This window comes from Rana temporaria, chromosome 4 (genome assembly GCF_905171775.1).
Source record: "Rana temporaria chromosome 4, aRanTem1.1, whole genome shotgun sequence".
NCBI lineage: Eukaryota > Metazoa > Chordata > Amphibia > Anura > Ranidae > Rana > Rana temporaria.
In genome coordinates this window covers 32,831,654-32,858,998 of record NC_053492.1, presented here as the reverse complement: position 1 = coordinate 32,858,998, position 27,345 = coordinate 32,831,654, and the positions used below count along the sequence as shown (strand labels likewise).

Genomic DNA, 27,345 nt, shown 5'->3' with positions numbered 1-27,345 from the left:
CAGCGATTAATGCTATAAATATGCATTGATTACTGTGTAAATGTGACTGGCAGGGAAGGGGTTAACCACTAGGGGGCAAGGAAGGGGTTAATATGTGTCCCTAAGATGTGTTATAACTGTAGGGGGCAGGGGACTCTCAAGGGGAGGAGACCGATGTGTGTTCCTCTGTACTGGGAACACACATTGGTCTCCTCACCGCTGACAGGAGGTGGATCTGTGTGTTTACACATACAGATCCACACTCCTGCCGTGATTACCGGCAATCGTGGCCGCAGGGCACCCGCGCCGGGTCCCGAGCGTCGCCGCGGGCGCGCGCCCTAGATCGCCGGGAACGCAGGACGTCATATGACGTCCACCCGGATCGAGAAGGGGTCCCTGCCGCCATCATTTCACAATGAGGTGGTAGGGAAGTGGTTAACAATCACGTACATTCTGCCAACGTATATTGGCGTTAGGCGGTCCTTAAGTGATATCAATTTTTTTTTATTTTTTATTTATTTATTAACCATTTTAAAATGTAGATCTGTGGGTGGTGCGGCATGGTGACATAGGGAGGACTGACATTACTCCCCTTGTATGTCATGGGCTTTCTGGATATCAAGTTTAAGCAAGCAGTCATAATATATTATAAGCTCACATATGAGTTGGAAAAAGCATACCATGCGATCAATGCTACTGGTGCGCACGCTCCACACTGCAGTGTTTCCCGGCTGGGGTCACTGATGAATAAACATGGTACCGCCCACGCCCAGGCGTCCACTGCGCCGCATCCCACCTTCACTGCATTCCTCCATCTACTGCTGCAGCCTATACAAAATATTCTGCAAATACCAGCTGTCTGTATTTGCATGGGGCTTGGCATGCCCTCATGGGACAATGTTTGGCCCTGGCATTTGGACATTTAGGAAATGTTCACTGTATTTGGATTTCGGGGTGCTGCTGAAGGTAAGATCACACACTGTGTGGTTTAATAACTAAGGTGAATAGAAACAAAACGGTATAACACTTTAAAAACATTTAAAAAATAAAAGCAAAATTGCAACCTCACACATAGTATAGTTTTCCATTAACTCAAATCGACAGGACCAGCCCCCAAAAAAAGACTACTGTGCTGGCTCATCGGCTACCCCATAGGGTTCTGGGAATCCTTTTGCCACATATTAAAGGGGTTGTAAAGGTTTTTTTTTTTCTAAATGGGTTCCTTTAAGCTAGTGCATTGTTGGTTGTTCACTTACCTTTTCCTTCGATTTCCCTTCTAAATGTTTTTTTTTGTTGTTTTCTTTGTCTGAATTTCTCACTTCCTGTTTCTCCTCAGTAAGCTTGCCTCCATCATCCGAGCCATTCTGGTTGGGGGTTAGTCAGCCAGAACGGCTTACTGAGGAGGAACAGGAAGTGAGAAATTCAGACAAAGAAAACCAAAAAAAACATTTAGACTTTAGATATAGAACACATTTTTCCGATGGAATTCCGTTAAAATTCCAATGTGATTTTGGCCGGGCAAAAGCCTGATCGTGTGTACGCGGCATTACGCTCCCACCCTGCGACAGGATAGTGGAAGTGGAAGCCAATCTTTTGGCCACCTATCAGCATGCTGATTCTGTCCCTGCACCTCTCCAAGCTCTACTGTACAGTAGACTGCAAGAAGCCAATACCAAGCCAAATTCAAGTACTTACAGATAAATAAAAAACAAAATAACTGAATAGAGAGCTGCATTTATTTGTATCCTTTAAAGCTGAACTCTTGGCATATATAAACATAAATCCGCATATAAAACATATTTCCGTAAACATACAGATTCAGATCAGAAAAGCATATAGTACACGTCAAAGCCTTTTGAGGTAGGAGCACAGCTAGATGCCATACTTGCTGAAAATGCTTCTTGCCATGTCCTTAACAAAATATTTATCCAGAAAAAATAACTGGTGTATTGTCCTTCTGTCCACATACTGTTCAAGACCGCCAGGACTGTGACAAGTGTGACATAAATGCCACTCATATATGATGACTGCCACTGTTTTCAGCTGTCCTCTATCTTTCGGTAGGTCTCCACACTGTACACAGCCAAGTCTTGATTCTGCTCCTGTAATGATATGAAAAAGTACCATAGCTGCAATGTTACAGCAAAACATAATTTGCAGACGTAGCATTATCATATATAATATATTGCTCTATGTAATTTATTTAAAATTTGTACTTGTAAAAGGGCAGACATTACAACATACCTGCTTTTATATATTATATTATTATTATTTAATATTATCCCGAAAAACTGCTTTTGTGCCGCTCTATGATTTAGTTTCACATTGTCACCTGGACCTGACCTAATGGCTAAGGTCCAACAACCACCATCTCTAGTCTAAAGCCTCGTACACACGGTCGGGTATTCCGACAACAATTGTGCGATGGAAGGGTTATGTGCGGATAATCTGACTGTCTGTATGCTCCATCGGACAATTGTTGTCGGAACAAATGTTCTGACAACAAATGTTGGATGGCCATGGTCTCAAATTGCCCGACAATAAATGTGTGCCGTCGGATTATCTGATCGTGTGTACACAAGTCCTTCAGACTAAAATCCAAAGTACAAATACGGATGCTCCGAACCAATGCTAATCATAAGACAACATTAGCAGAACTTGCCTAAAGGGTGGCGCTAAAGAGAAGAAAAACTACATAGTTTTGTGAATGTTGGCTGAAAAAGTCAACCGTGAACTTGTTCTGCATACAGACGGCAGAACTTTTACAACCAACATTTACGAAACTACGTGGTTTTTCTGCTCTTTAGCGCCACACTTTGGACAACTTCTGCTAATGTTGTCTTATGGTTAGCATTGGTTCGGAGCATGTGTGTTTGTACTTTTTGTATTTTTTTTCCGAAGGACTTGTGCACACACGCTTGGATATTCCGACGGCACACATTTGTTGTCGAAAAATTTGTAAGCATGCTATCCAACATTTGTTGTAGGAAAATCCAACAACAATTGTCCGATGGAGCATACAAATGTTTGGATTTTCCAACAAAACCCTTCCATCACACAGTTGTGTGTAGGGGCCTTAAGAATCTCTGATTTATTTTTCTGCTTGTGTGCCCATTGGGGACATTTCTGTTAACTTCTCGACAACAATGCAACCTGGACAAGAAGTGAGGGGAAATTTCAAACATGGACAAAGGCAGCAGTTAAATATTGACAGAGGTTCTAACTTCCCCAGTTCTACTGACAAATTCCTGTTTCCAGAACAGCAGGCAAGGGCTAATCTCCCCAAAGTGAAAAAAAAATAGCCAGTAAAAACCTGACTGAGAATTCTAAACTAAATGAAAAAAATAAATAAAAATTGCTTGAGTTACACTTTGATACTTCATTTAGAAAGGTGGAAACACATAAAATTCTGGGACTTCCAACAAAAACTATATAGACGATTAAGGAGTATGTAACCTAGACTTACATCAAGGTGTAATTCTAGAAAGCCTTGCAGGAAAACCATTTTTCATCAGACAGACCCTCCCTCCAAGGTACGATCTTTCTATATCCAAACTATCAAGTGGAGATGACCTTTAAGACCAAATCTGAATTACCTTGATGCTTCGTTTAGAAAGGCGGAAACACATACAATTCTGGGACTTCCAACAAAAACTATATAGATGATTAAGGAGGATGTAGCCTAGACTTACATCAAGGTGTAATTCTAGAAAGCCTTGCAGGAAAACCATATTTTATCAGACAGACCCTCCCTCCAAGGTACGATCTTTCTATATCCAAACTATCAAGTGGAGAAGACCAAATCTGAATTACTTACCAGATTGTAAGAGCTACATTCACAGCAGCTAAGTGATGGAAATATAGCCAGAAATTTTGGAAGTCTTTCAGAAATTGCTTCCCTCGCCTGTGGACAAAACAAGATTGCTAAAGATCTAGGTAAAGATCAAATTATTTTACATGCTGCACAAAATGCGTCAATCCTCAATTTCAGCCAAGAACATTTTACCAATCTGCCTAAGGCTGGATTCACATATCTCCAGCTGTGGTTCCCAGCATGGGGTCTAGTGCGTGTCTGTACACCGATTTAGGTGGGGTTCAGGTCTGAATTTTTGCCTGAATTCCCAACACACACAGGACCCTTTTCCAATGCGCTCTGCCGCCGCCCCCGGACCTGTTTGAACCGGCTCCATTGAGAGCCAGTCACACTCGCCTGTCGTGAATTGGATGCCGAGAAACCCGCATTCAATTCGCATATATGTGAACCAAGCCTAAATTAGATCTGCAACACATTGAGTAGAGATGCTGGGTCAATGGCTACCAACTAATGTCTACAGTCTTAAGCCTCGTACACACACGATTGGATTTCCACCCGACAAACCCTTGGAATTTTGTCCAAAGGGCGTTGGCCGTGAACTTGGTATGCATACAGATGGCAGAAACTTTTCAGCCAACATACACAAAACTGTGTGCTTTTTCAGCTCTTTAGCGCCACCCTTTGGGCAACTTCTGCTAATGTTGTGTTATGGTGTTTGTACTTTTTTTCGGATGGAAACAAATACCTACAGTTGAAGCCCTTGGCATACATCTTTGTTGCTGCTAAATGAACCCTTTTACAACAGCATGAATATCTTCAAATCCCACCACAACCAGTTAAGCATTCAATGGACTGGTGAACCACAACAAAAATCACAGGTGCTGCTCAAGGCTCCACCAGGTCTTCACGACAAACCCCTAGGATTGCCGACAAGGGCAGAACTCGTAATAGCTCAAAACATACAGTCAGGAAAGTAAGTCCTAAAAGTCGCACATCACAGCAACACCCTGTGAGAGGGTGTAAGGTTGGCGCCCGGGATGAGGCTGTCCTATACCTTCTCACATTGTTTTGCTTTGATGTGCGACCTTTCGGACTTCCTTTTTTGGTTCAATGGACTGTGACTGAAGAATGAAAAATTGTCATTGATCATACCAATCTCTACTACGTTTCTTATTCCTTGCAACATGATGTCCTTTCCACAACATTCAATAAACACTAGTTGACAAGGAGAACTATAGTCTGGATAAAACCCAAGCATAAAGGTTCATACTCTCTGGTTATGTGTGTCACAGGCAGCAGTGGACTGCTGGCCATATCTAGGGGCCTTTGGGAACTACTGGGTTTAAGAGACTTAATGAAAGAAGCATACAGGCAATCCAGGGCAGAGCGGATCTCAGGTCAGGGCAGGCAAACATGACAGCACACCAGTGATGAAGTCGTAGCACCTTAAAACTACTTCTCCTCTTGGGGTGTCTTTTTTCTCAGACAATGGGTGCAGGAACTCCCCCTTTCCGAGTCACCCCCTTTCTCAGTCCCCTACCCACCTCCGAGCAGCGTCCCTTGGTTCCATCCTCCTACCCATCTCCCAGACAATACAGAACCAAGTATCATTTTTTTTAAGTAATTTGTATGGAATTTGGTAATGATATCAAGAAAAGCCGGATCCCCTGCAGCCAGCAACAATAGACCCTGCTAACAGCAAAGGATCAACCCACGAAAAAATCCCCCCCCCCCCCAGCAACAATAGACTCCCGGCAGCATCAACAGATCTCTACACAGCCAGCATTAACAGACTCTCCAGCAGCCATCAGCCAACAATAGACCCCTTCCCACAACAGTAGATCTCTTTCAGCAACAACTGATCCCCCCAGCAACTTAAGATCTTCCACCAGCAACAATAGACCGCCCCCTTCAAAAATAGATGCCTTCCAGCTAGTATAGATGCCCCAGCAGTGATCATCAATACCCTGCAGCACACCCCAGCACCCCTTGTCATTACATACAGTAAGTCCAGGAGGTGCCGGAACTGCGTTCACCCGCGTTCCCGCTGAAAAAAAGCCCTGCTTAAGGCTGACTGTATAAAGTCTCCATTACAATTGTTTTTGTTCTTGGCACTCCCTCACCTCTTGCCAGCAGTAGATGGTAGAACTGGTACAACCAAATGTTGAGGGTCATGCTATGGACATGTTTGTTTTGCTTCCGATTTGTATGTAGTGTTTTATTATACTGGTATTAAAAGATGATGTTCTGCAAAGTCCTTTGTGTTGTTTTATATTTTACACACACATGGGTATACTGTATTGCAATCTAATAGCAAATGGCTTTCACCAGATGCAGAGATAAGAGCCATTGAAGGTACGGATGGAACTTGTTTGGCAGGGTAACTCCTGGTATACCTTACGGCCCACGAGATTGCCTATCAGGAAACCTACAGACTATTGGTGATCAATCTGCATTGCATGCAATGGCTAGATGGGGCTTAACCACACAGGAACGACATAGGGCCAGATTCACAGAAAAAGTACGCCGGAGTATCTGCTGATACTCCGGCGTACTTTCAAATTTGCCACGTCGTATCTTTATTTGTAATTCACAAACAAAGATACGATGGATTTTGGCTAAGATCCGACAGGCGTACGGCTTCATACGCCTTCGGATCGTAGGTGTAATTCTCCGGCGGCCGCTGGGTGGAGTTTGCGTCGTTTTCCAGCGTCGGGTATGCAAATTAGCTGTTTGCGGCGATCCACGAAGGTACGCGCGTTTGTCGCATTCTCTTACGTCGGTTTTTCCCGTCGTAAAGTTAAGAGTGCGATTTAGAATTAAAATTACACCATCCATGTTAAAGTATGGCCGTCGTTCCTGCGTCGAATTAAAAAATTTTTTTTTTTTTTGCATAAGACGTCCGGGAATACGAAATTACGTTACGCACGTCGCCGTTCAAAAAAACACGTCGGGCGCCATAATTTCGCGCAGAGCATGGCGGGAAAATTCCTAACAGGGCATGCGCAGAACGTTCGGCGCAGGAACGCGCCTAATTTAAATGGTACACGCCCCATTTGAATTAGGCGGGCTTGCGCCGGACGGCTTTACGCTACGCCACCGAAAGTTTACACGCAAGTGCTTTGTGAATCAAGCACTTACGCTGGAAACTTGCGGCGGCGTAACGTAAACGGGATACGATACGCCGCCGTAAATATTCATGAATCTGGCCCATAGTTCTTAACAGGCTTCACTTCCTAAAGGTTTTACCTTTCAAATGTTACATCTACAAGGAAGAAGTAGACCCACGTCTGTCTTTTTATTTTGTATATGTACTAGTACTACTATGTTTTTTGTATCTTGTCTGCCGTTATTACGCCCATTTTCTTAACTCACCTTTTTATCCAAAAGGCACCCAAATATCATAATAAAAACACCCTAAAAAGAAAAAAAAAATATTTTAGCAAATATGTCACATTATAGAAACATACATAGTTACTTTGAGTGGTTCCAGTTAAAGTCTCTTTCTTATGCAGCATGAAATTTTCACGGAGATGTGTGAGTAGTTCACAAATTGAACCGTACAGCCCACTGGTGCAATTCATTTGGCCAGGTTGGATATCCAGATTATTTTAAAAGTCTCCCGCCCCTAAATGAAACTTCTAAAAGGGTGCTTTTTTGGACCACTTCTCAGTTCTCCTCAGCTGGCCATAGATGTATAGAATTTTGAATGAAAATTCTTAGGAAAAGTCTTATGAAAATTCATATGAAAATTCTCAAAACCTTCAAATGTTCAAAATGTTTTGTTTGCTTTTAACATTTGATTTAGGAATGAATGGACTTTACCAAACAAAATCACGTACACTGTTAGAAAGTCATTCAGGGAAAAATTTTCCTTCCTGCTCCTTCAAATGTTCTCATCACTCTGGTCGAAAATGGACATTGATGTGAACTAATGATTAGAAAAACAAACAAACTTTCTGAAAACATTCTTCCTAAGAATTTTCATTCATAATTAAGTATTTTCCTAAGAATTTTTGTTCGTTAATTCTACCCGTCTATGGCCAGATTTTACTCATCCTTCTTCCATGCCTAGAATTGTGGTCTCTCCCACTTCCGTAGAACGTCACTATTTAACCACTTGCTTACTGGGCACATATACCCCCCTCCTGCCCAGGTGAAATTTCAGCTTCCGGCACTGCGTCGCTTTAACTGACAATTGCGCGGTTGTGCGACGTGGCTCCCAAACAAAATTTACGTCCTTTTTTCCCCACAAGTAGAGCTTTCTTTTGGTGGTATTTGATCACCTCTGCAGTTTTTATTTTTTGCGCTATAAACAAAAAAAAGCGACAATTTTGAAAAAATATTCAATATTTTTTACTTGTTGCTATAATAAAAAGCCCAATTTAAAAAAAAAAAACATATTTTTTTTCTCAGTCTAGGCCGATACGTATTCTTCTACATATTTTTGGTAAAAAAAAAAAAATCGCAATAAGCGACTGGTTTGCGCAAAAAGTTATAGCACCTACAAAATAGGGGACAGAATTATTATTATTTTTTATTATTTTTATTTTTTACTAGTAATGGCGGCGTTCTGCGATTTTTATTGGGACTGCGACATTATGGCGGACACATCGGACACTTTTGACACATTTTTGGGATCATTCACATTTATACTGCGATCAGTGCTATAAATATGCACTAATTACTGTATAAATGTGACTGGCAGGGAAGGGGTTAACACTAGAGGGTGAGGAAGGGGTTAAATGTGTACCCTGCATAGTGTTTCTAACTGTGGGGGAAGGGGACTGACTGTGGGAGGTGACCGATCTGTGTCCCTATGTACAAGGGACACAGATCGGTCTCCTCTCTCCCTGACAGGACGTGGATCTGTGTGTTTACACACACAGATCCATGTCCTTGTCTGTGTAACTGCCGATCGCGGGTGCCTGGCGGACACCACGGCCGCCAGGCATGCGCATTGGCATCTCAGTGATGCGGCGGCGCTCGCGCGCCCCCCCAGTGGCAATTGGCATCCACACTGCGGCCGTACAAAGTCGTACGGCCGGCAGGAAGTGATTAAATACTCTAAATCAGGGGTCTCCTAACTTTTCAAACAAAGGGGCACTTTATTGTCCTTCAAACTTTAGGAGGGGCGGATTGTGGTCAGGGGGGGGACGGGCAGAAAATGTCCTGGACCCAGCTCCAGTGAGAATAAATGTGGCCTCAGGGTTGGTGGTCAGTAGGAGGAGGAGTAGGGCCCCTATCAGTAGGAGGAGGAGTAGGGCCCCTATCAGTAGGAGGAGGAGTAGGGCCCCTATCAGTAGGAGAAGGAGTAGGGCCCCTATGAGTAGGAGTAAAAGTATCCCATCATTGATATTAGTAGGAGAAATAGTGCCCCCTTGTTAATATCAGTGGGAGGAATAGTGCCTCATATAAGTTGGAGGAATAGTGCCCCAGGGGCCGCAAAAAGGCTATCAAAGGACCACATCTGGCTCTCGGGCCGCAGTTTGGAGACCCCCTGCTCTAAATGATGATGTATCTCAAGAAATTATGGGCTGGGAGTCCTGTGCTGTTAGTTGGGTAGGATAACTGTGTTGTCAGTTAAGTCCAACTGCAGCCAAACCTTTTTATTTTTTGTAGAGTGAGGAATAGTCTATGCTGTCTACATTCCCATATTGGAGATTTCTCTTCACTTCTGTCTATTTCACAGGAATCAGAATGGACTGAAAGTGAACAAATAGCAATAAATTGCTTTTTTTCCCCCCCAAGTGTGGAGAAAGGTTATAACATTCTTTAGGTCTATATAGCTGTCTGTCCCAATTTAAAGGAGATTTTTTCATAATTCCTGTTCAGATAATGAGTGGCGGAGAAAACAAGAAATGAGGGCAATCCACTTAACTTGGACCCAAAGCTAAAAAGAAGGCTGGAGTGGGCTTTTAGTGGCATAACACAAACACCCTTCCCAATATGTCCCTGGATTGTCATTATTAACTACATCAATAAAAGAAGAACTACTGTAAAGGCAAAATGTTTCACAGGTTTGGATAGAATAGTGAGGGGTTAGAGTCACTGACAGGTTTATATTACTGTCTGTATCCCCGTTGGGGAGATTTCCATTCTGAAAATATCCTATCATCATCACAATGCCATCACTGGAGAATGGAAGTGAGCATAAATCCATATTTTGAGTAGTTACTAGAACAAGACCAAAGGGAAAATCTTCCAACAGGGACACTTAAGCCTCATACACACGATCCAGTTGTTGGCAGGGGATTGTTGTCCTAAAATCTGACCGTTAGTACGCTCCTTTTAACAATTGTTGTCCAACTTTCTGTCAACAAATGTTGGATGACATGCTAGTAAATTTTCGATTTTTTTGATGGTCAATACACAAGTCCTTCACACATAAGTTGGAAGTACAAACACGCATGCTCGGAATCAATGCTCACCATACATGAAATTAGCAGAAGGGTGCTCAAGAGCTAAAATTCCTTGTAGTACGTCACTACATTCATGTTTGTTGCACGAAAATTGTGTATCCTTAGTGTGCAAGACAAGATCCAGGCACACACCCTTAAGACAAAAATCGGGCACTTCGTTGGCCAACAATTGGATCATGTGTACAAGTCTTAACTCTACTGTCCGAGAAGGAACAGAGGGCCAGATTCACATAGAATTGCAGCCGTGTAACGTAACCCGTTTACGTTACACCGCCGCAAGTTTTCAGTGTAAGTGCCCGATCCACAAAGCACTTACCTGTAAACTTGCGGCGGTGTATCGTAAACACGTCCGGCGCAAGCCCGCCCAATTCAAATGGGGCGGGCACCATTTAAATTAGGCGCGCTCCCGCGCCGGACGTGCTGCGCATGCTCCGTCTTGAAATTCCCGCCGTGCTTTGCGCGCAGTGACGTCATTTTTTAGAACGGCGACGTGTGTAGCGTCCATTCATATTCCCGGACGTCTTACGCGAAAACAAAAAAAAATTGAAATTCGACCCGGGAACAACGGCCATACTTTAACATGGCTCGACTAAAGTTAAGCCATGTTAAAGGTGCCCTAACTTTGCGTCGGGAAAAAATTACTAGCGCCGACGTAACGACGGGAAAAACCTTTGTGGATCGCCGTAACTGCTAATTTGCATACCCGACGCTGGATTACGACACGAACTCCCCCCAGCGGCGGCCGAAGTATTGCATCCTAAGATCCGACGGTGTAATTCAATTACACCTGTCAGATCTTAGGGTTATCTATACGGAACTTATTCTATGAATCAGTCGCATAGATACGACAGGAGATACGACGGTGTATCAGGAGATACGCCGTCGTATCTCCTCTGTGAATTTGGCCCCGATTTCCTTCATTGGAAAGATTTCCTCTCACGTCCTGTTGAGTTTACAGTGAATGCAAATCTCACAAATGAAAAAGTGGCTTTATATATACTTTATTAGGTAGTAGTACAGTAGAGATGAAACTCAGAGAGTTTGGATGTGGCAACCCACCCCTAAATCAAACTGAACTGGACGGTCCACTGCCCAGGAGAATTAATTTGGTTTACCCTGTAAATCTAGAAAGATTTGTGCATATTTTAATATATGTATCTTCCCCATCAAGGCTTCATTGCAATTTATAAAACCAGTGCTCATCTCTCTTTTTGAAGTAATTAATTTTAAAAAACATACCTGGAAAGAGTTGATGATTGTAAAAGCATATTCGAAGAACTCATGAGCTTCTTCTATTAGTGTTAAGGTCCCCAGTATCCAAGACACACCAAGCACTGATGACAGGATTGCAACGGCTCTGGCCACCATGGCTTTTCTGTCTTCTTCCTGGTCTTCAGACATAGGGGGCCTCAGTATTCTCCAGATGACAACTCCAACAATAAAAAAGTTCATGAACGTGATAAGAAGAACCGGTCCAGAAAAGGCAAACACAGCTCCATTCTCACCATTAAGAAAACAATCCCCTTCTCTGATGTATGCATTCTTGGGGTAGTCCAAAATTATTGTCACAATTGCAATGACAAGGGGGCAAATGTATCCGATAATCACCATGCTGGGAATCACAATGCTCCTCACCAGCTGATGAAAGGAAAATACCAACTGGTGAAAAAGAATAAGCCCCTGAAACAACATCCAGAAAAACGAGGCTAAATAAAACAGGTGCTGAAAGAAAGCTGCTGCAACACAAAGTTTGTTTTCTTGACTCTCTGAAATGAAGGTTGAGGACAAGAACCAAACATCAGCAATCAATATAGACAGAAAAATATTGATCATAGCTGTCTGACGGTAAAAGGAGATATCATTATTGACAACTACCTTCCACTCTACAATATAGACAGTGATAGATATAAGCAGGCTTAAGATAGATAAACTAACACCAATTTGGCTGAGAATTTCCAGAAATTCATCTTCGAGAACACCAATTGACATCAGCACAGAGATGGATGTCAAATGGTTACACCTGCATAGAGTGACGTTACGTCCAAGGAAAGTCAGACATCCTTCTGTTGACCACCCTCCAACTCCCTCAAATAGAGAATAATCCCAAAACACACATTGTGGCAGAGCGTCTTCCAATGAACTGGGATTTATCACTCTCCCAAAGACAATATCTAAATTGACTTGTCTTAGACTGTGGCTACTCATCCTAACGTTGTTAATTACAAGACGATTGCTCACAAAATGGTGGTGTCCTTCAACGCTATCTCCAAAATAAGGAGGAAGAAATTTCCCAAGATTCCTAAGCATCATACTTGTCACCATGAGTTTGTCGACCATGACTTGGTCAAGGATTTTAAAAATTTTCATGTAGACTTCTGTGGTCAGGGTTGTGTTAAAAGTTTTGTTGTAGCCAGTCAATGCAGAGCTACTAAGAATCACAGCATCCAATTCAACATTGGGGTAGTAAATGGTAAAGTTAAAACTGTTTTCATCTAGCTCAAAAAGTTGAGTTATGTTTTCAATGGACTGCATGAAGATGGGAGCAATGGTTGGGTCTTCATAACGAACATCCATCCAGATGGCCCCCAGACTCTTATCCAACATTTGACTGTACACTTCAAGAAGACCCTACAGCAGATGAAATAAACTCAAAATTACAATTTATAATCCATGCTTGCTTTTTGTGTTTTAGTGCCATTTTAAATTCCTTTGTCTAATTATGTCAAGACAGCATAGACTGCAGCCTAGGTGTCCTGACTTTACTGTGTCACGTTCTTCAGGGACAATGTTAGATCCAATGCATCCCGATGGAGGTGCATCCCATGGTAGCAATAAATCTGAACCTCATCCCTAATATACCACATTAGGGAAAGTCCTGTTTAAAGCCCAATGCCTGGAAATTAAAAAACAATTATCCCTTGCAGGGGGCTGAGCACACACACTGCTAAGGGTTAACCTCTTGCTTAGTCTAGAGAAGAGGAGAATCAATTTTACTTATCTGATCCTCTGCTCCTTCAGCGGATGGCATTCCCCAACGCTCCAGTGCTAGACTGTCCCTTGGCATCATGTCCAATGCAGGACCTTAGATCGCTGGAACATATCGGAGAAGATGCTGTAGGGACTTCTCTAGCATGGCAGAGGAACAAGTAAGTAATTCTACTTTAACAAGCCCCTAGACCTAAAGTGGGTGAGTGTGGTGTGTGACTCTTTTTGATAGCATATACCCATCATCCCTAATTTTTCCAAGGAGTGAAAAAAGTTTTCATATTACTATCACGTTTGTCAATGTTAAGTCTACAAACTTCTATAATTAAATAAAACATACTTACAGACACAATGCTAAAATTTAATTTGATGTTGTTGTCCAAAGCAGTCAGCGAGATTGTCTTTATTGTCTCTACCACATTACAAATATCCCAGGAATTATTGACATGTCCTTGGCTTGACAAAATTAGGTTACTTAAAGTTTTGATCATCCCGGAGATCTCCAGCTCTGGAGTTCCCAGTCCACCACTGACCCACTGAGAACACCACAAAGAAAAGAAACAACTATTGTTAGTATGACATTTAGAGAATAATTCCTAAGACTACAGTTGAGTTTTCATCTTTTGCTTAAAATCTGTTTTTATGTTGTGAAACCACAGCAGAAAGTTAAAACTAAGGCTTGCCATATGAGTGCCTGCACTGTAATGATGTGTGGAAGATAGAGCTAACTAGGTGAGCTAGTAGGTTCAGCGGTGTTGTGATGTTCACTGGTATTCCATAAAATGGCAATAGCACTGAATTTTGGTGTCTGTATGTTGAAGGGCCCCTAGCATCCAGGTTATTAAGCCAATTCCTAAAGGTACAGGGGCCTCTTGCGCAGTAGCAATGGACTGTGCACTACCTTGCCCCCCCCCCCCAGATCCTAACACATTCTCTTGGTGGTTATCCTTGCAGGCCTTAAGCTAGGAGCACTACACATTTTCTTGCAAAGACCCTTATTATCTACAGTAGTCCAGATGCAATTAACAAATGGTCAGGTCCACAGCTGGGGCCAGTGCGACATGGGTACCCAGGTGTACCTGAGGGGCCTACCCAGTCACCACTTTAATTGACCCATACAGTTGACCAACACCATTCCTGTACCAAGGTAGTAGTAGAACTGTACCATTGTACCCTGCTATAGGCTTCACAATGTGTACCCTCCAAAAGAGATCCACACTACCCCTCCATCTTGTCCTCTTCCCTTCTAGACCCAGAAATTCCCCTCTCATAATATATATGGGCCTCTCCCTTAGCTCTATGCCAATTGGTGGGTAAACGCTACCTAGTTAGTAACCTTTTTTTACATTTAGGCTTTAGACCTAAATATTTTCCCCCAATACTCCTTCATCCACAACATAGAACCATACCAAAGTTCTTTATCCAAATTACAGGCTCTGGGTTGTGGCTTCTGGCTGACTATCACTTTAAACATAGGGCCAGATCCACAAAGACTTACGACCGGCGTATCAGTAGATACGCCGTCGTAAGTCTGAATCCGCGCCGTCGCAACTTTAAGCGGATGCTCAAACTGAGATACGCTTAAATGTTGCTAAGATATGGCCGGCGTAAGTCTCCTACGCCGTCGTATCTCAACTGCATATTTACGCTGGCCGCTGGGGGCGTGTACGCTGATTTACGCCTAGAATATGTAAATCAGCTAGATACGCCTATTCACGAACGTACGCCCGGCCGTCGCAGTAAAGATACGCCATTTACGTAAGGGGTTTTCAGGCGTAAAGATAAACCACCAAAAACATGGCGCAGCCAATTTTAAGTATGGACGTCGGAACCGCGTAGAATTTTTCAAATTTTACGTCGTTTGCGTAACTCGTCCGTGAATGGGACTGGCCGTAATTACGTTCACGTCGAAAGCATGACGATTTGCCGACGTCATTTGGAGCATGCGCACTGGGATACGTCCACGGACGGCGCATGCGTCGTTCGATCGAAACGTCATTTACGTGGGGGTCACAGTTAATATACATAAAACACGCCCACATCTTTGTCATTTGAATTCCGCACCCTTACGCCGACACATTTACGCTACGCCGCCGTAACTTTAGACGCAAGTGCTTTGTGAATACAGCACTTGCCTCTCAAAGTAGCGGCGGCGTAGCGTAACTACGATACACTACGCCTGCCTAAAATTACACCGAGCTATGTGGATCTGGCCCCAAATCTTTAAATGGCACCAGTGGTCATGTGAGCTCCAGTGACTTTCTCATGGGGACTGGGAGAGTGATGTGTTAGTCATGTGACTACCATTTGCCCCACCACATATGCAACTAGGGGAAAGAACGTCAAGAATAAAAAATAGGGGCCTGAGAGGAATTCAAACTCTTACACACTCTATCCGAAATGCGAGGTGACGGGAGCAGGAAGAGTGATTTTAGCATTGGGCCAGCAGAAGCCATGAATAATTATCTCACCTGGGCCTTCTGGAGCAGACGAAGCAGCCTGACATCCACACAGCTATTCTTTGGAATGTCCCACTGACCCTTCTTGGAACAGCTTCTGGTTATTCTGCCTCTTTTACCAGAAGGACAAAGGATTTCAGCTTCATGTCCAGCTTTGGTGGTGGTCCATACTTTATCACTATCGGCTGAGCAGAAGGCATCTTGGCCTGTACACACAACACACGCCATAGAAGACAATGGTTAACAGAACAGATAGAATAAGTAAATGGCAATGTCCATGTCCCGCAATTCCTATGAATCATCCACACTGCAAGGCAAGAAGTATGTCACCAGCACACCAAAGAGTGATGGTCACATACTTCTTCCCTTGAACGTCTTCGGTTTCCAGGCAGTTGGTCGCTGCATTTACATTTACAGCCAACTTCAAGAATGTGTGCATTGCGAATATTGCACTTGATCCACACTGCAAGGGTGCAGTTCCTGATGCAACAGAATACATTTGAATTGCATTTGTTATTTATTGTAATGAAGATGCAGTTGTCATTCACATACTGTAGTCACCTTTTACCAAACATGCCCAACTGGGCACATTTTTATATTAACTAGGAGTGGTAGTGCAACAGAAAGAGGCTCAAAGTAAAGCATTTTTTTCTAGCTTTGGGTGGAGTGGTGAAGGGTTAGAACCATGTCAGGTGTTTATTGCTGTCTGTGTTTCTGTTGGAGAAGTTCACCTTTTCTGTTGGTTCTGGTGACCAATGTCACAGGACAGAAAAGTATGAGAAATGCTGATGTCACCAGACTAGTGGCTTAGGTGAAATCTTCTAATGGGAACACTGGTTTGAGTGATTTCTTCTTTTTTTGACAGACAGCCTCACTGACTAATAGAGAGGCACATGGGAAGGTGCTCAACTAGCAAACGAGGGATAAACCTACAGGAAAGTAAGAACAGAAGAATTCCAGATATGGTATATTTTTATATTGTTACAGCTTGGACCAATAATGCCATATATAAACCCACCTGTGGGATCTCTCCAGAAGGTGGAAATCACTGAAATTAACACTGCTACTCCAGTGATCCCCACTTGAGGTTCAGCCATTCAGAATGGGTACTATTCAGAGAATGCTTTGTGTTTTCTGAAAGAATGTAAAGTGATTTCTGATTGGATGAGGTAGAGAGGTTGGGCAGTGATGTCACATTCTCTACTTCCTCCAATTAGAGAACACTTTGCATTCATTCAGAAAATGAAAATAATTCTCTGATTGGTGCCTGTGCTCAGGGCCTGACCTCCTGTGTTCAGAACGCATTAGGCCAACTGCTGAGCATGGGACCCAGTGGAGTTCACAGGAGTATGTATTGTGTTTGATATATACAGTACAACTGTCTCTAAACAATGAGATACTATTGTTGTATATTGGGCTAATTGTAGTGTTGTAGTGTTGTAGTTAAATGCTTTTATTGTTCAACAATTCAGATAACCAATGGTCAGCATTAGCTTTACCCATTTGACATATAGGACACGTATAATACAACAGTGCCAACAAGAAGTTCAGCTGTGAAATGTTCTCCGATATGGAAGTAGTGAGAGCAGATACATCCACGTGGGTTTGTCTACCTAAACTTTCTAAACTAAAAGGCCAGCAGCTTAAAGGGGTGGTTCACCCTAAAAACTACTTTTTTTTATTAGACTGGCCCCCCACATTACAATACGATTAAGGCTATTATTTTTTTTTTGATGCTGTACATACCTTTGTACAGCATATTCACCCGTTGCTTCGGGGTTGCGAGTCCCGCGGGAGTGGGCATTCCTAACATGTCTGTGATTGACATTTTGACCAAAAACGAGCTCCCCCCCGTCGCGTAAGCCGCGTCACGGTTGACGAAAGGAGCCGAACGGCGAGTCGGCGCTATACTGCGCATGCGCATCGCCGTTCGGCTCCTTTTGCCAATCGTGACGCGGCTTACGCGACGGGGGGAGCTCGTTTTTGGTCAAAATGTCAATCACAGACATGTTAGGAACGCCCACTCCCGCGGGACTCGCAACCCCGAAGCCACGGGTGATTATGCTGTACAAAGGTATGTACAGCATCAAAAAAAAAATAATAGCCTTAATCGTATTGTAATGTGGGGGGCCAGTCTAATAAAAAAAGTAGTTTTTCTTTTACCAGAAATATGTAGAAGAATACATATCAGCCTAAACTGTGGAATAAATTTGTTTTTATATATATATATATATATATATTTTTTTTTTTTTTTTTGGGGGGGGGGGGGATTTATTATAGCAAAAACTAAAAAATATAGCTTTTTTTTCAAAATTGTTTATAGTGCAAAAAAAAAACCATGGAGGTGATCAAATACCACCAAGAGAAAGCTCTATTTGTGTGAAAAAAAAGGGTGCAACGTTTCACGACCGCGCAATTGTCAGTTAAATCAACGTAGTGCCGAATCGCAAAAAATGCTCTGGTCAGGAAGGGGGTAAATCCTTCCGGGGCTGAAGTGGTTAAAAATCACAAAACAAAACAGAGTAGCGGTGTGTATTTTATTGATTTCCAGTTTCCATCAGTCAGGTGTGATACAGTGTCTTGAAAAAGTATTTATACCCCTTGACATTTTCCACATTTTGTCATGTTACAACCAAAAACATAAATGTTTTTTTATTGGGATTTTATGTGATAGACCAACACAAAGTGGCACATAATTGTGAAGTGGAAGGAAAATGATAACTGGTTTTCATTTTTTTTTACAAATAAACATCTGAAAAGTGTGGTGTGTATTTGTATTCAGTCCTCCTGAATCAATACTTTGTAGAACCACCTTTCACTGTAATTACAGCTGCAAGTCTTTTTGGGGATGTCTCTACCAGCTTTGCACATCTAGAAAGTGAAATATTTTCCCATTCTTCTTTGCAAAATAGCTCCAGGTCTATTAGATTCGATGGAGAATGTCTGTGAACAGCAATTTTAAAGTCTTGCCTCCACAGATTCTCAATCGGATTTAGGTCTGGACTTTGGGCCATTCTAACACATGAATATGCTTTGATCTACACCATTCCATTGTAGCTCCGGCTGTATGTTTAGGGTCGTTGTCCTGCTGGAAGGTGAACCTCTGCCCCAGTCTCAAGTCAAATTTTGCAGACTCTGAGGCCCCGTACACACGACCGAGGAACTCGACGTGCCAAACACATCGAGTTCCTCGTCGAGTTCAGTGTGGAAGCCGCCGAGTTCGGCGGGCCGACTTTTCCCATTGACTAACGAGAAAATAGAGAACATGTTCTCTTTTCGGCCCGACGAGTTCCTCGTCGGCTTCCTCGCTGAAAAGTGTACACACGACCGAGTTTCTCGCCAGAATCCAGCTCCGACCGAGTTTCTGGCTGAATTCTGCCGAGAAACTCGGTCGTGTGTACGGGGCCTAACAGGTTTTCTTCTAAGATTGCCCTGTATTTGGCTCCATCCATCTCTCCATCAATTATGACCAGCTTCCCTGTCCCCACTGAAGCATCCCCACAACGTGATTCTGCCACCACCATGTTTCACGGTGGGGATGGTGTGTTCAGGGTGATGTACAGTGTAAGTTTTCCGCCACACATAGTTGAATTTTGGTCTCATCTGACCACCTTCTTCCACATGTTTGCTGTGTCCCCCACATGGCTTCTCGCAAACTGCAAATGGGACTTCTTGTGGCTTTCTTTCAACAATGGCTTTCTTCTTGCCACTTTTCCATAAAGGCCAGATTTGTGGAGTGCACGACTTATAGTTGTCCTGTGGTCAGATTCTCCCACCTGAGCTGTGGATCTCTGCAGCTCCTCCAGAGTTACCATGGGCCTCTTGGCTGCTTCTCTGATTAATGCTCTCCATGCCTGGCCTGTCAATTTAGGTGGACGGCCATGTCTTGGTAGGTGTGCAGTTGTGCCATACTCTTTCCATTTTCAGATGATGGATTAAACAGTGCTGCATGAGATGTTCAAAGCTTGGGATATATTTTTTATAACCTAACCCTGCTTTAAACTTCTCCACAACTTTATCCTTGACACCACAGCAACACTAAGATTCTCTGAGGGCTTCACAGAACAGCTGTATTTATACTGAGATTAAACTACACACAGGTGGACTCTTTTTACTAATTAGGTGACATCTGAAGGCAATTGGTCCCACTAGATTTTAGTTAGGGGTATCAGCGTAAAGGGGGCTGAATACAAATGCACGCCACACTTTTCACATATTTATTTGTATAAAAAATTGAAAACCATTTATCATTTTCATACCTCAATACCATAAATAATAATGTAGCGCTACCCCCTCAGGAGCCGCTGATTGATTTGGGATCAGCGTATTAAGTTACCTCTATGTAGTGTCTAGGGGTGAAGGTAGTAAGCAGAGCAGTAATCGAATGTCCAATCTGTAGTTAAAGGTTTTGAATGCTTTATTTTCCTGGCCCAACACGACCAACATCAACTTGAGGTAGACAGGAAAGGTTGATGAAAATAGAGTAACTTCGCAGTATCAGGCTTTGGATAAGGAAAGCAGTCCTGTCTTCTGTAATTGTATCAGTACGTCGCCACTCCAGCCAGAGTGGGTGAAGTGCCCCCGGACAGACCTCTGCCACAGGCCTGGCAGCCAGAGCGCCACTTAAGGTTGCTGGGAGGAACAAGTCTCTGCCACAGACTTGGCTCTGATTAAATGTTGAGACCTCTGCCACAGGCCTAGTGCAAGGTTAAGCTGAATGATAGAGTGAATCCTCCCAGCAAATCACGTCAGGGTCACCGGGTTGACAGTGTGAGTGTACCTGTCAGTGTCAAGCCGATCCCCACCGAACAGCATACAGCCTGGGATCTTCTCGATAAAGGCGGGGACCCAGTGAGTCACTGGGGCCCCTTGGTAGCATCAGTTGCTCCAAGCCAGGAGGGCCCAGAGTCAGAAACTCCGCGTAGCACGCGACCCGAAGTCAGGAAGGCCATAGTGGTGGGGCCCATGATGTGCGCACACCCTAAAGGTGGGTGCCGCACCTGGAACCAGGAACCCGCGAAGAACCCAGAACAACGGCCTCCGCCATAGAAATACCCTTCCCCAGCATGCCCCGCGAGGGAAAACTCCTCCAATTGGCTACTGGGAAGAAGCGGCTCCGCCTGGACCCCCTCTGGCGCCACCTGCCGCCCAGAGATGGAACTGCATGCCTGGAACGCAGACTGACCCACAGAACAATCCAGATTTGGCGACAGCCAAATTTGACAAAATCAAGAATGAGAGCAACATAACTCTCTCATTCCCCCACTAAATTTAAAATAGCGTCCTTTCTAAAAGTAAAGGGGCGCTACACAAACATATTCTATTTTTCACTCCAGTAGTATGTAATAAGATTGGAAATTGTAGCGAAATGTTAACTAATGCATTACAAGTTTAGTCTACCAAAATGTACTGGAGATTTTAGTCGATTAAAACTTAGTAAATTTTAGTTGACTAAAATCTATTGGAGATTTCGACTAAATACAACTAAAATGCCATTTTAGTCCTAAGACTAAAACTAAATCGAAATGTGCTGCCAAAATTAACACTGTGTGCCACTTTGAGGTGGTTTATCACATAAAATCCCAATAAAATACATTAACTTTTTTGGTTGTAACATGACAAAATGTGGAAAATTTTAAGTGGTATGAATACTTTTTCAAGGCACTGTATATACATTGTTTACATTGGTCTAAGCTGGATCAATGTAACTATGTATAAAATATATCATGCCTGGAATTAGTCTTTAACCACTACACTATACACTTTACTGTATAATGTTCTCTGGGCCAGATTCACAAAAGAGATACGCCGTCGTATCTCTGAGATACGATTGTCGTATCTATGCGCCTGATTCATAGAATCAGGTTACGCATAGATAGCCCTAAGATCCGACAGGTGTAACTGTGTTACACCGTCGGATCTGAGGCTGCAATTCTAGGCCGGCCGCTAGGTGGCGATTCCATTGCGGTCGGCGTAGAATATGCAAATGACTAGTTATGGCGATTCACGAACGTCCGCTTTGCCCGTCGATCTAAATTTACGTAGTTTCCGTAGAGATGCGTCGCGTAAAACTAAGCATGCCCTCTAGGTGGTCTAAGCAATGTTAAGTATGGCCGTCGTTCCCGCGTTGAATTTTTAAATTTCACGTCGTTTGTGTAAGTCGTCCGTGAATGGCGCTGGACGCCATTTACGTTAACGTCGAAACCAATGACGTCCTTGCGACGTCATTTAGCGCAATGCACGTCGGGTAATTTTAGGGATGGAGCATGCGCAGAACGTTCGGCGCGGGAACGCGCCTAATTTAAATGGTCCCCGACCCATTTGAATTAGGCGGGCTTGCACCGGGCGGATTTACGTTACACTGCCGCAAGTTTACAGGTAAGTGCTTTGTGAATCAAGCACTTATGCTGTAAACTTTCGGCGGTGTAACGTAAATGGGATACGTTACGCCGCCGCCGCATCGTAACGCATTTCTATGTGAATCTGGCCCTCTGTATTTAATGATACAGGGCTAGATTCAGGTACGAGATACGACGGCGTATCTCCAGATACGACGTTGTATCTCTGAGTTGCGGCGTCGTATCTATGCGCCTGATTCATAGAATCAGTTACGCATAGATTTCCCTAAGATCCGACCGGCGTAAGTGTCTTACACCGTCGTATCCTAGGCTGCATATTTACACTGGCCGCTAGGTGGCGCTTCCGTATATTTACGTGAGGAATATGCAAATTAGGTAATTACGCCGATTCAGAAACGTACGTCCGCCTGGCGCAATTTTTTACGTCATTTACGTTAGGCTTTTTCCGGCGGAAAGTTACCCCTGCTATATGAGGCGTATCCTATGTTAAGTATGGACGTCGTTCCCGCGTCAAATTTTGAACATTTTACGTTGTTTGCGTAAGTCGTTCGCGAATAGGGCTGGACGTAATTTACGTTCACGTCGAAAGCAATGACGATTTGCGGCGGAATTTCGAGCATGCGCACTGGCATGCGCCATTCGTAAAAAACGTAAAATACGCGGGGGTCACCATTCATTTAAATAAAACACGCCCACATCATCCCCATTTGAATTAGGCGGGCTTACGCCGGCCCACATACGTTACGCCGCCGTACTTTAGGGCGCAAGTTCTTTCTGAATACGGAACTTGCGCCCTAATTTACAGCGGCGTAACGTATCTGAGATACGTTACGCCCGCAGAAAGATACGCTTATCTTTCTGAATCTAGCCCACAATCTCTAGATGTGAAATATATCCAGATCTAACCTTTTAGAACGGCAATATGAACTCCAGACTCTACAGCTTTTTTTGTGCTGTCCTGGAAGACACATCTGTAGTAGGTATCCTGCTCCGGCACCCTATTTATGGACAGGGAGTAGCAGTGCTGGTCTCCTCGCAGCACAGCCTCTACATAAGATAGGTAAACAAAAGTCAGACAGGTTATGTTAGAACAAGCCTGGAATATCATGAATCTAAGGTCCCAACATTCACTTCCCTCCTCGAAATATTCAGAATCGCTGTTGCTCTGACCTGATAGGATGTGGCCAGGCTCCCAGGAGACGTGGTAGGAATTGCCATCATTCCAGATACAGCACTCAACGGTGACCCCAGGGAAGTTGGTGTAGTTATTCCAAAGGAGGACGTGCAAAGGGTTCGGGGTGATGTCCAGGGACTGAAGAGGGAATTTCACAGGGTGACTGGCCTGCCATTGTAAATGGCGATACTTAAACCTACACATGTATATCCCTGCAAGACATAAGGAACACTATCAGAATGTCCAATCCCCTTTTACCCTGTTTCTCCGAAAATAAAACCTACCCCTAAAATAAGACCTAGCGTATTTTTCCAGGAGGACTGCAATATAAGCCCTACCCCGAAAATAAGCCCTAGTTTAAAATCCTATAACCCACTCTATTACAGTAGTACACAATGCACAATGTGTGTGTTTCTGTAACATAAATGCAGGGAAGAGAGCTCAGGCAGGTCACAAAAGCGCAGAGCGGTGCTATAACGAAGGTATTTGGTACAATTATATTACAGAAATACACACATTGTACATTATATACTACAGTAATAGAGTGGATTACAAGATTTTACAAGCATTTTAACTAAGTTCACACTGGGGATTCCTAACAGGCAGGTTGAGAGAGGGGAAGAGAAGACCGCACATTACATGGTAAGACCTACCCCAAAAATAAGCCCTACTGTGTCTTTTGTTGCCAAAATTAATATAAGACCCGGGCTTATTTTCGGGGAAACACGGTATTAGCTATGCATTCCCCATGTCTGGCCAAAAACAAATCTGATGAAGCTAAACCATGTGCAAATAATAACGCCCTCCCACCCCCTCAAACCCATCCTGCAATTTTTATCCTACTTTGTGAAGCAAGGTATACTGGTAAGCAAGGCCTGGACAAGGTACTTGCTTGGGAGGGACCACTCATACACATAGACCAGGGGTCTCCAAATTTTGTAAACAAAGGGCCAGTTTACTGTCCTTTAACTACTTGAGCCCCGGGCCATAGTCAAAAGACGACCTCAAGGTGGCTCTATAAATCTGGGAGGACGTCTTTTGACGTCCTTGCGTCCTCCGGCCACTGGGGGGCGCACCGGCGGTGCGTCCCTGAGATGCCGATGCGCGTGCCTGGCGGCCGCGATGACCGCCGGGGTACCCGCGATCAGCAATGACAGAGCAGGGACGTGGAGCTCTGTGTGTAAACACAGAGCTCCTTGTCCTGTCAGGGAGAGGAGACAGATGCTGTGTCCCTTGTACATAGGGACACAGCATCGGTCACCTCCCCCAGTCAGTCCCCCTCCACAAACAGTTAGAACACACCCAGGATACACATTTAACCCCTTCCTCGCCCCCTAGTGTTAACCCCTTCCCTGCCAGTCACATTTATACAGTAATCAATGCATTTTTATAGTGCTGTTCGCTGTATTAATGTGAATGGTCTAAAAAATGTGTCAAAAGTGTCCGATGTGTCCGCCGCAATATCGCAGTCCTGACAAAATTCGCAGATCGCCGTATTACTAGTAAAAAAAAAAATAATAAAAAAAATGTCAGAATTCTATCCCCTATTTTGTAGCCTCTATAAATTTTGCGCAAACCAATCACTATACGCTTATTGCGATTTTTTTTATTTACCAAAAATATGTAGAAAACATATCGGCTTAAACTGAGATTTTTTTTTTTTTTTTTTTAAATGGGATATTTATTATAGCAAAAAGTTAAAAATATTGGGCTAGATTCACGTAGCTATTAAGGCGGCGTATCTCCAGATACGCCGCCGTAATTTCAAATCTGAGTTGGCGTATCGTTACGCCGATTCTCAAAGGCAGATACACTCAAAAAATAGGCTTCCTCCGCCGACGTATCTTGAATGTGGCGGCGTATAATTGTGTGCAATACTACGTTGGCCGCTAGGGGCGCTTCCGTTGTTTTCGGCAAAGAATATGCAAATTACCTAGATACGCCGATTCACAAACTTACGTACGGCCGGCGCAATTTATTTACGTCGTTTACGTTAGGCTTTTTCGGCGTAAGGTTGTTCCTGCTATTAGGAGACGCAGCCAATGTTAAGTATGGACGTCGTTCCCGCTTTGAAATTTGAATTTTTTACGTTGTTTGCGTAAGTCGTTCGCGAATAGGGCTGGACGTAATTTACGTTCACGTCGAAACCAATACGTCGTTGTGGCGTACTTGGGAGCAATGCACACTGGGATATGTACACGGACGGCGCATTCACCGTTCGGAAAACACGTCAATCACGTCAGGTCATCACACATTAGCATAAAACACGCCCCCCTTCCACATTTGAATTACGCGGGCTTACGCCCCTCCCATTTACGCTACGCCGCCGTAAGTTAGGAGGTAAGTGCTTTGTGAATACAGCACTTGCCTCTCAAACTTACGGCGGCGCAGCGTAAATACGATACGCTGCGCCGCCGTACAAATGGGCGCAGCTACGTAAATCTAGCCCAGTGTATTTTTTTTCAAAATTGTCGCTCTTTTTTTGTTTATAGCGCAAAAAATAAAAACCGCAGAGGTGATTAAGTACCACCAAAAGAAAGCTCTATTTGTGGGGGAAAATAGACGTCAATTTTGTTTGGGAGGCACGTCGCACGACCGCGCAATTTTAATTTTAAGTGACGCAGTGCTGAAAGCTGAAATTTTGCCTGGGCAGGAAGGGGGTATATGTGCCCAGTAAGCAAGTGGTTAAGCTTTCAGGGGTCCGGACTGTGGCCAGTGTAAGTAGAAAATGCCCTGGTGTTGGTGAAAGAATGAAAACATGCAACTGCGGAGCCTGGATCCAGTATTGGTAAACTAGCAATAATATTGCAACCTATCGCCATACAGTCCACGTGACCCGTAATCATATGTAAAAAAGGAAGGATAACCAACCAAGAGGGTCACATATGCGGAACACTACGGTTGAATTAAATTATTTTATTATAGAAAAAGCACCATAAATTTATAAACAGCAGAAAATCGAAAGAAAAGGCCTTCCAAAAACAATATTAAAAACACAAAGTTGTCGTGGGGGAAACCAATCACAGCTGCGCTCGCATCCATACACCCAGGAAAACACATATCCTAGGTACTAATGGACTGGGCTGAATAATAAGGTATAGCAACTGCTAAATTGAATTGATGTTAAATGCCTTAATAGTTCAAAACTTCTGTGATGGGCAAACTAGGAAATAGTGTAACGTCCACTGATGTGGATGCATGTACAGTTAGCGCATTGGGTTCTTCAGCTGCCCAGTATGAAATTAAAATTCTATACGTTCAGTCCATTCCTTGTCTTCATGGGCTAGGCTCATGAGATGTGTTGACTAGAGGCATAATGACTGCGATTGGCTGTGACAGGTAATTAGTGTCTTGACAATTTGTGGGAACAGTTTGGGGATGGCCCCTTCCTGTTCCAACATGACTGCGCACCAGTGCACAAAGCAAGGTCCATTAAGACATGGGTGAGCGAGGTTTGGGGGAGGAGGAAAGTGACTGGCCTACACAGAGTCCTGACCTCAACCTGATAGAACACCTTTGGGTTGAATTAGCGTGGAGACTGTGACCTGGGCCTTCTCGCACACATCAGTGCCTGACCTCACAAATGCGCTTCTGTAAGAATGGTCAAACATTCCCATAGACACACTCCTAAACCTTGTGGACAGCCTTCCCAGAAGAGTTGAAGCTGTTAGGCCCCGTACACACGTCCGAGGAACTCGACGTGCCAAACACATCGAGTTCCTCGTCGAGTTCAGTGTGGAAGCCGCCGAGATCTCGGCGGTCCGACTTTCCTCATTGAACAACGAGGAAATAGAGAACATGTTCTCTTTTCGGCCCGACGAGTTCCTCGTCGGCTTCCTCGCTGAAAGTGTACACACGGCCGAGTTTCTCGGCAGAATCCAGCTCCGACCGAGTTTCTGGCTGAATTCTGCCGAGAAACTCGGTCGTGTGTACGGGGCCTTAGAGCTGCAAAGGGAGGGCCAACTCAATATTGAACCATACGCACTAAGACTGGGATGCCATTAAAGTTCATATTTATGTAAAGGCAGGTACTTTTGGTAATATAGTGTACATGTCAAGCCAAAAGCAATTTTTTTATTTTATATATATATATATATATATATATATATAGGAACATTCCCACTGGATGCTTAATGTAACGAGGATCAGGCGG

General features: G+C 43.7%; 1 protein-coding gene across 1 annotated transcript; it reads right to left on the bottom strand.

Annotated features, from left to right (window-relative positions):
• Positions 1–1,646: 1,646 nt before the first annotated feature.
• LOC120936093 (adhesion G-protein coupled receptor F3-like) lies at positions 1,647–23,399 on the bottom strand. The gene is made up of 8 exons (XM_040348208.1): positions 23,189–23,399; positions 22,925–23,065; positions 15,672–15,865; positions 13,545–13,736; positions 11,455–12,843; positions 7,169–7,210; positions 3,797–3,883; positions 1,647–2,081 (listed from the first exon to the last, which is right to left on the bottom strand). The coding sequence occupies exons 1-8, from the start codon at positions 23,394–23,396 to the stop codon at positions 2,019–2,021; spliced, it is 2,316 nt and encodes a 771-aa protein (XP_040204142.1). The 5' UTR covers positions 23,397–23,399; the 3' UTR covers positions 1,647–2,018.
• Positions 23,400–27,345: the final 3,946 nt, after the last annotated feature.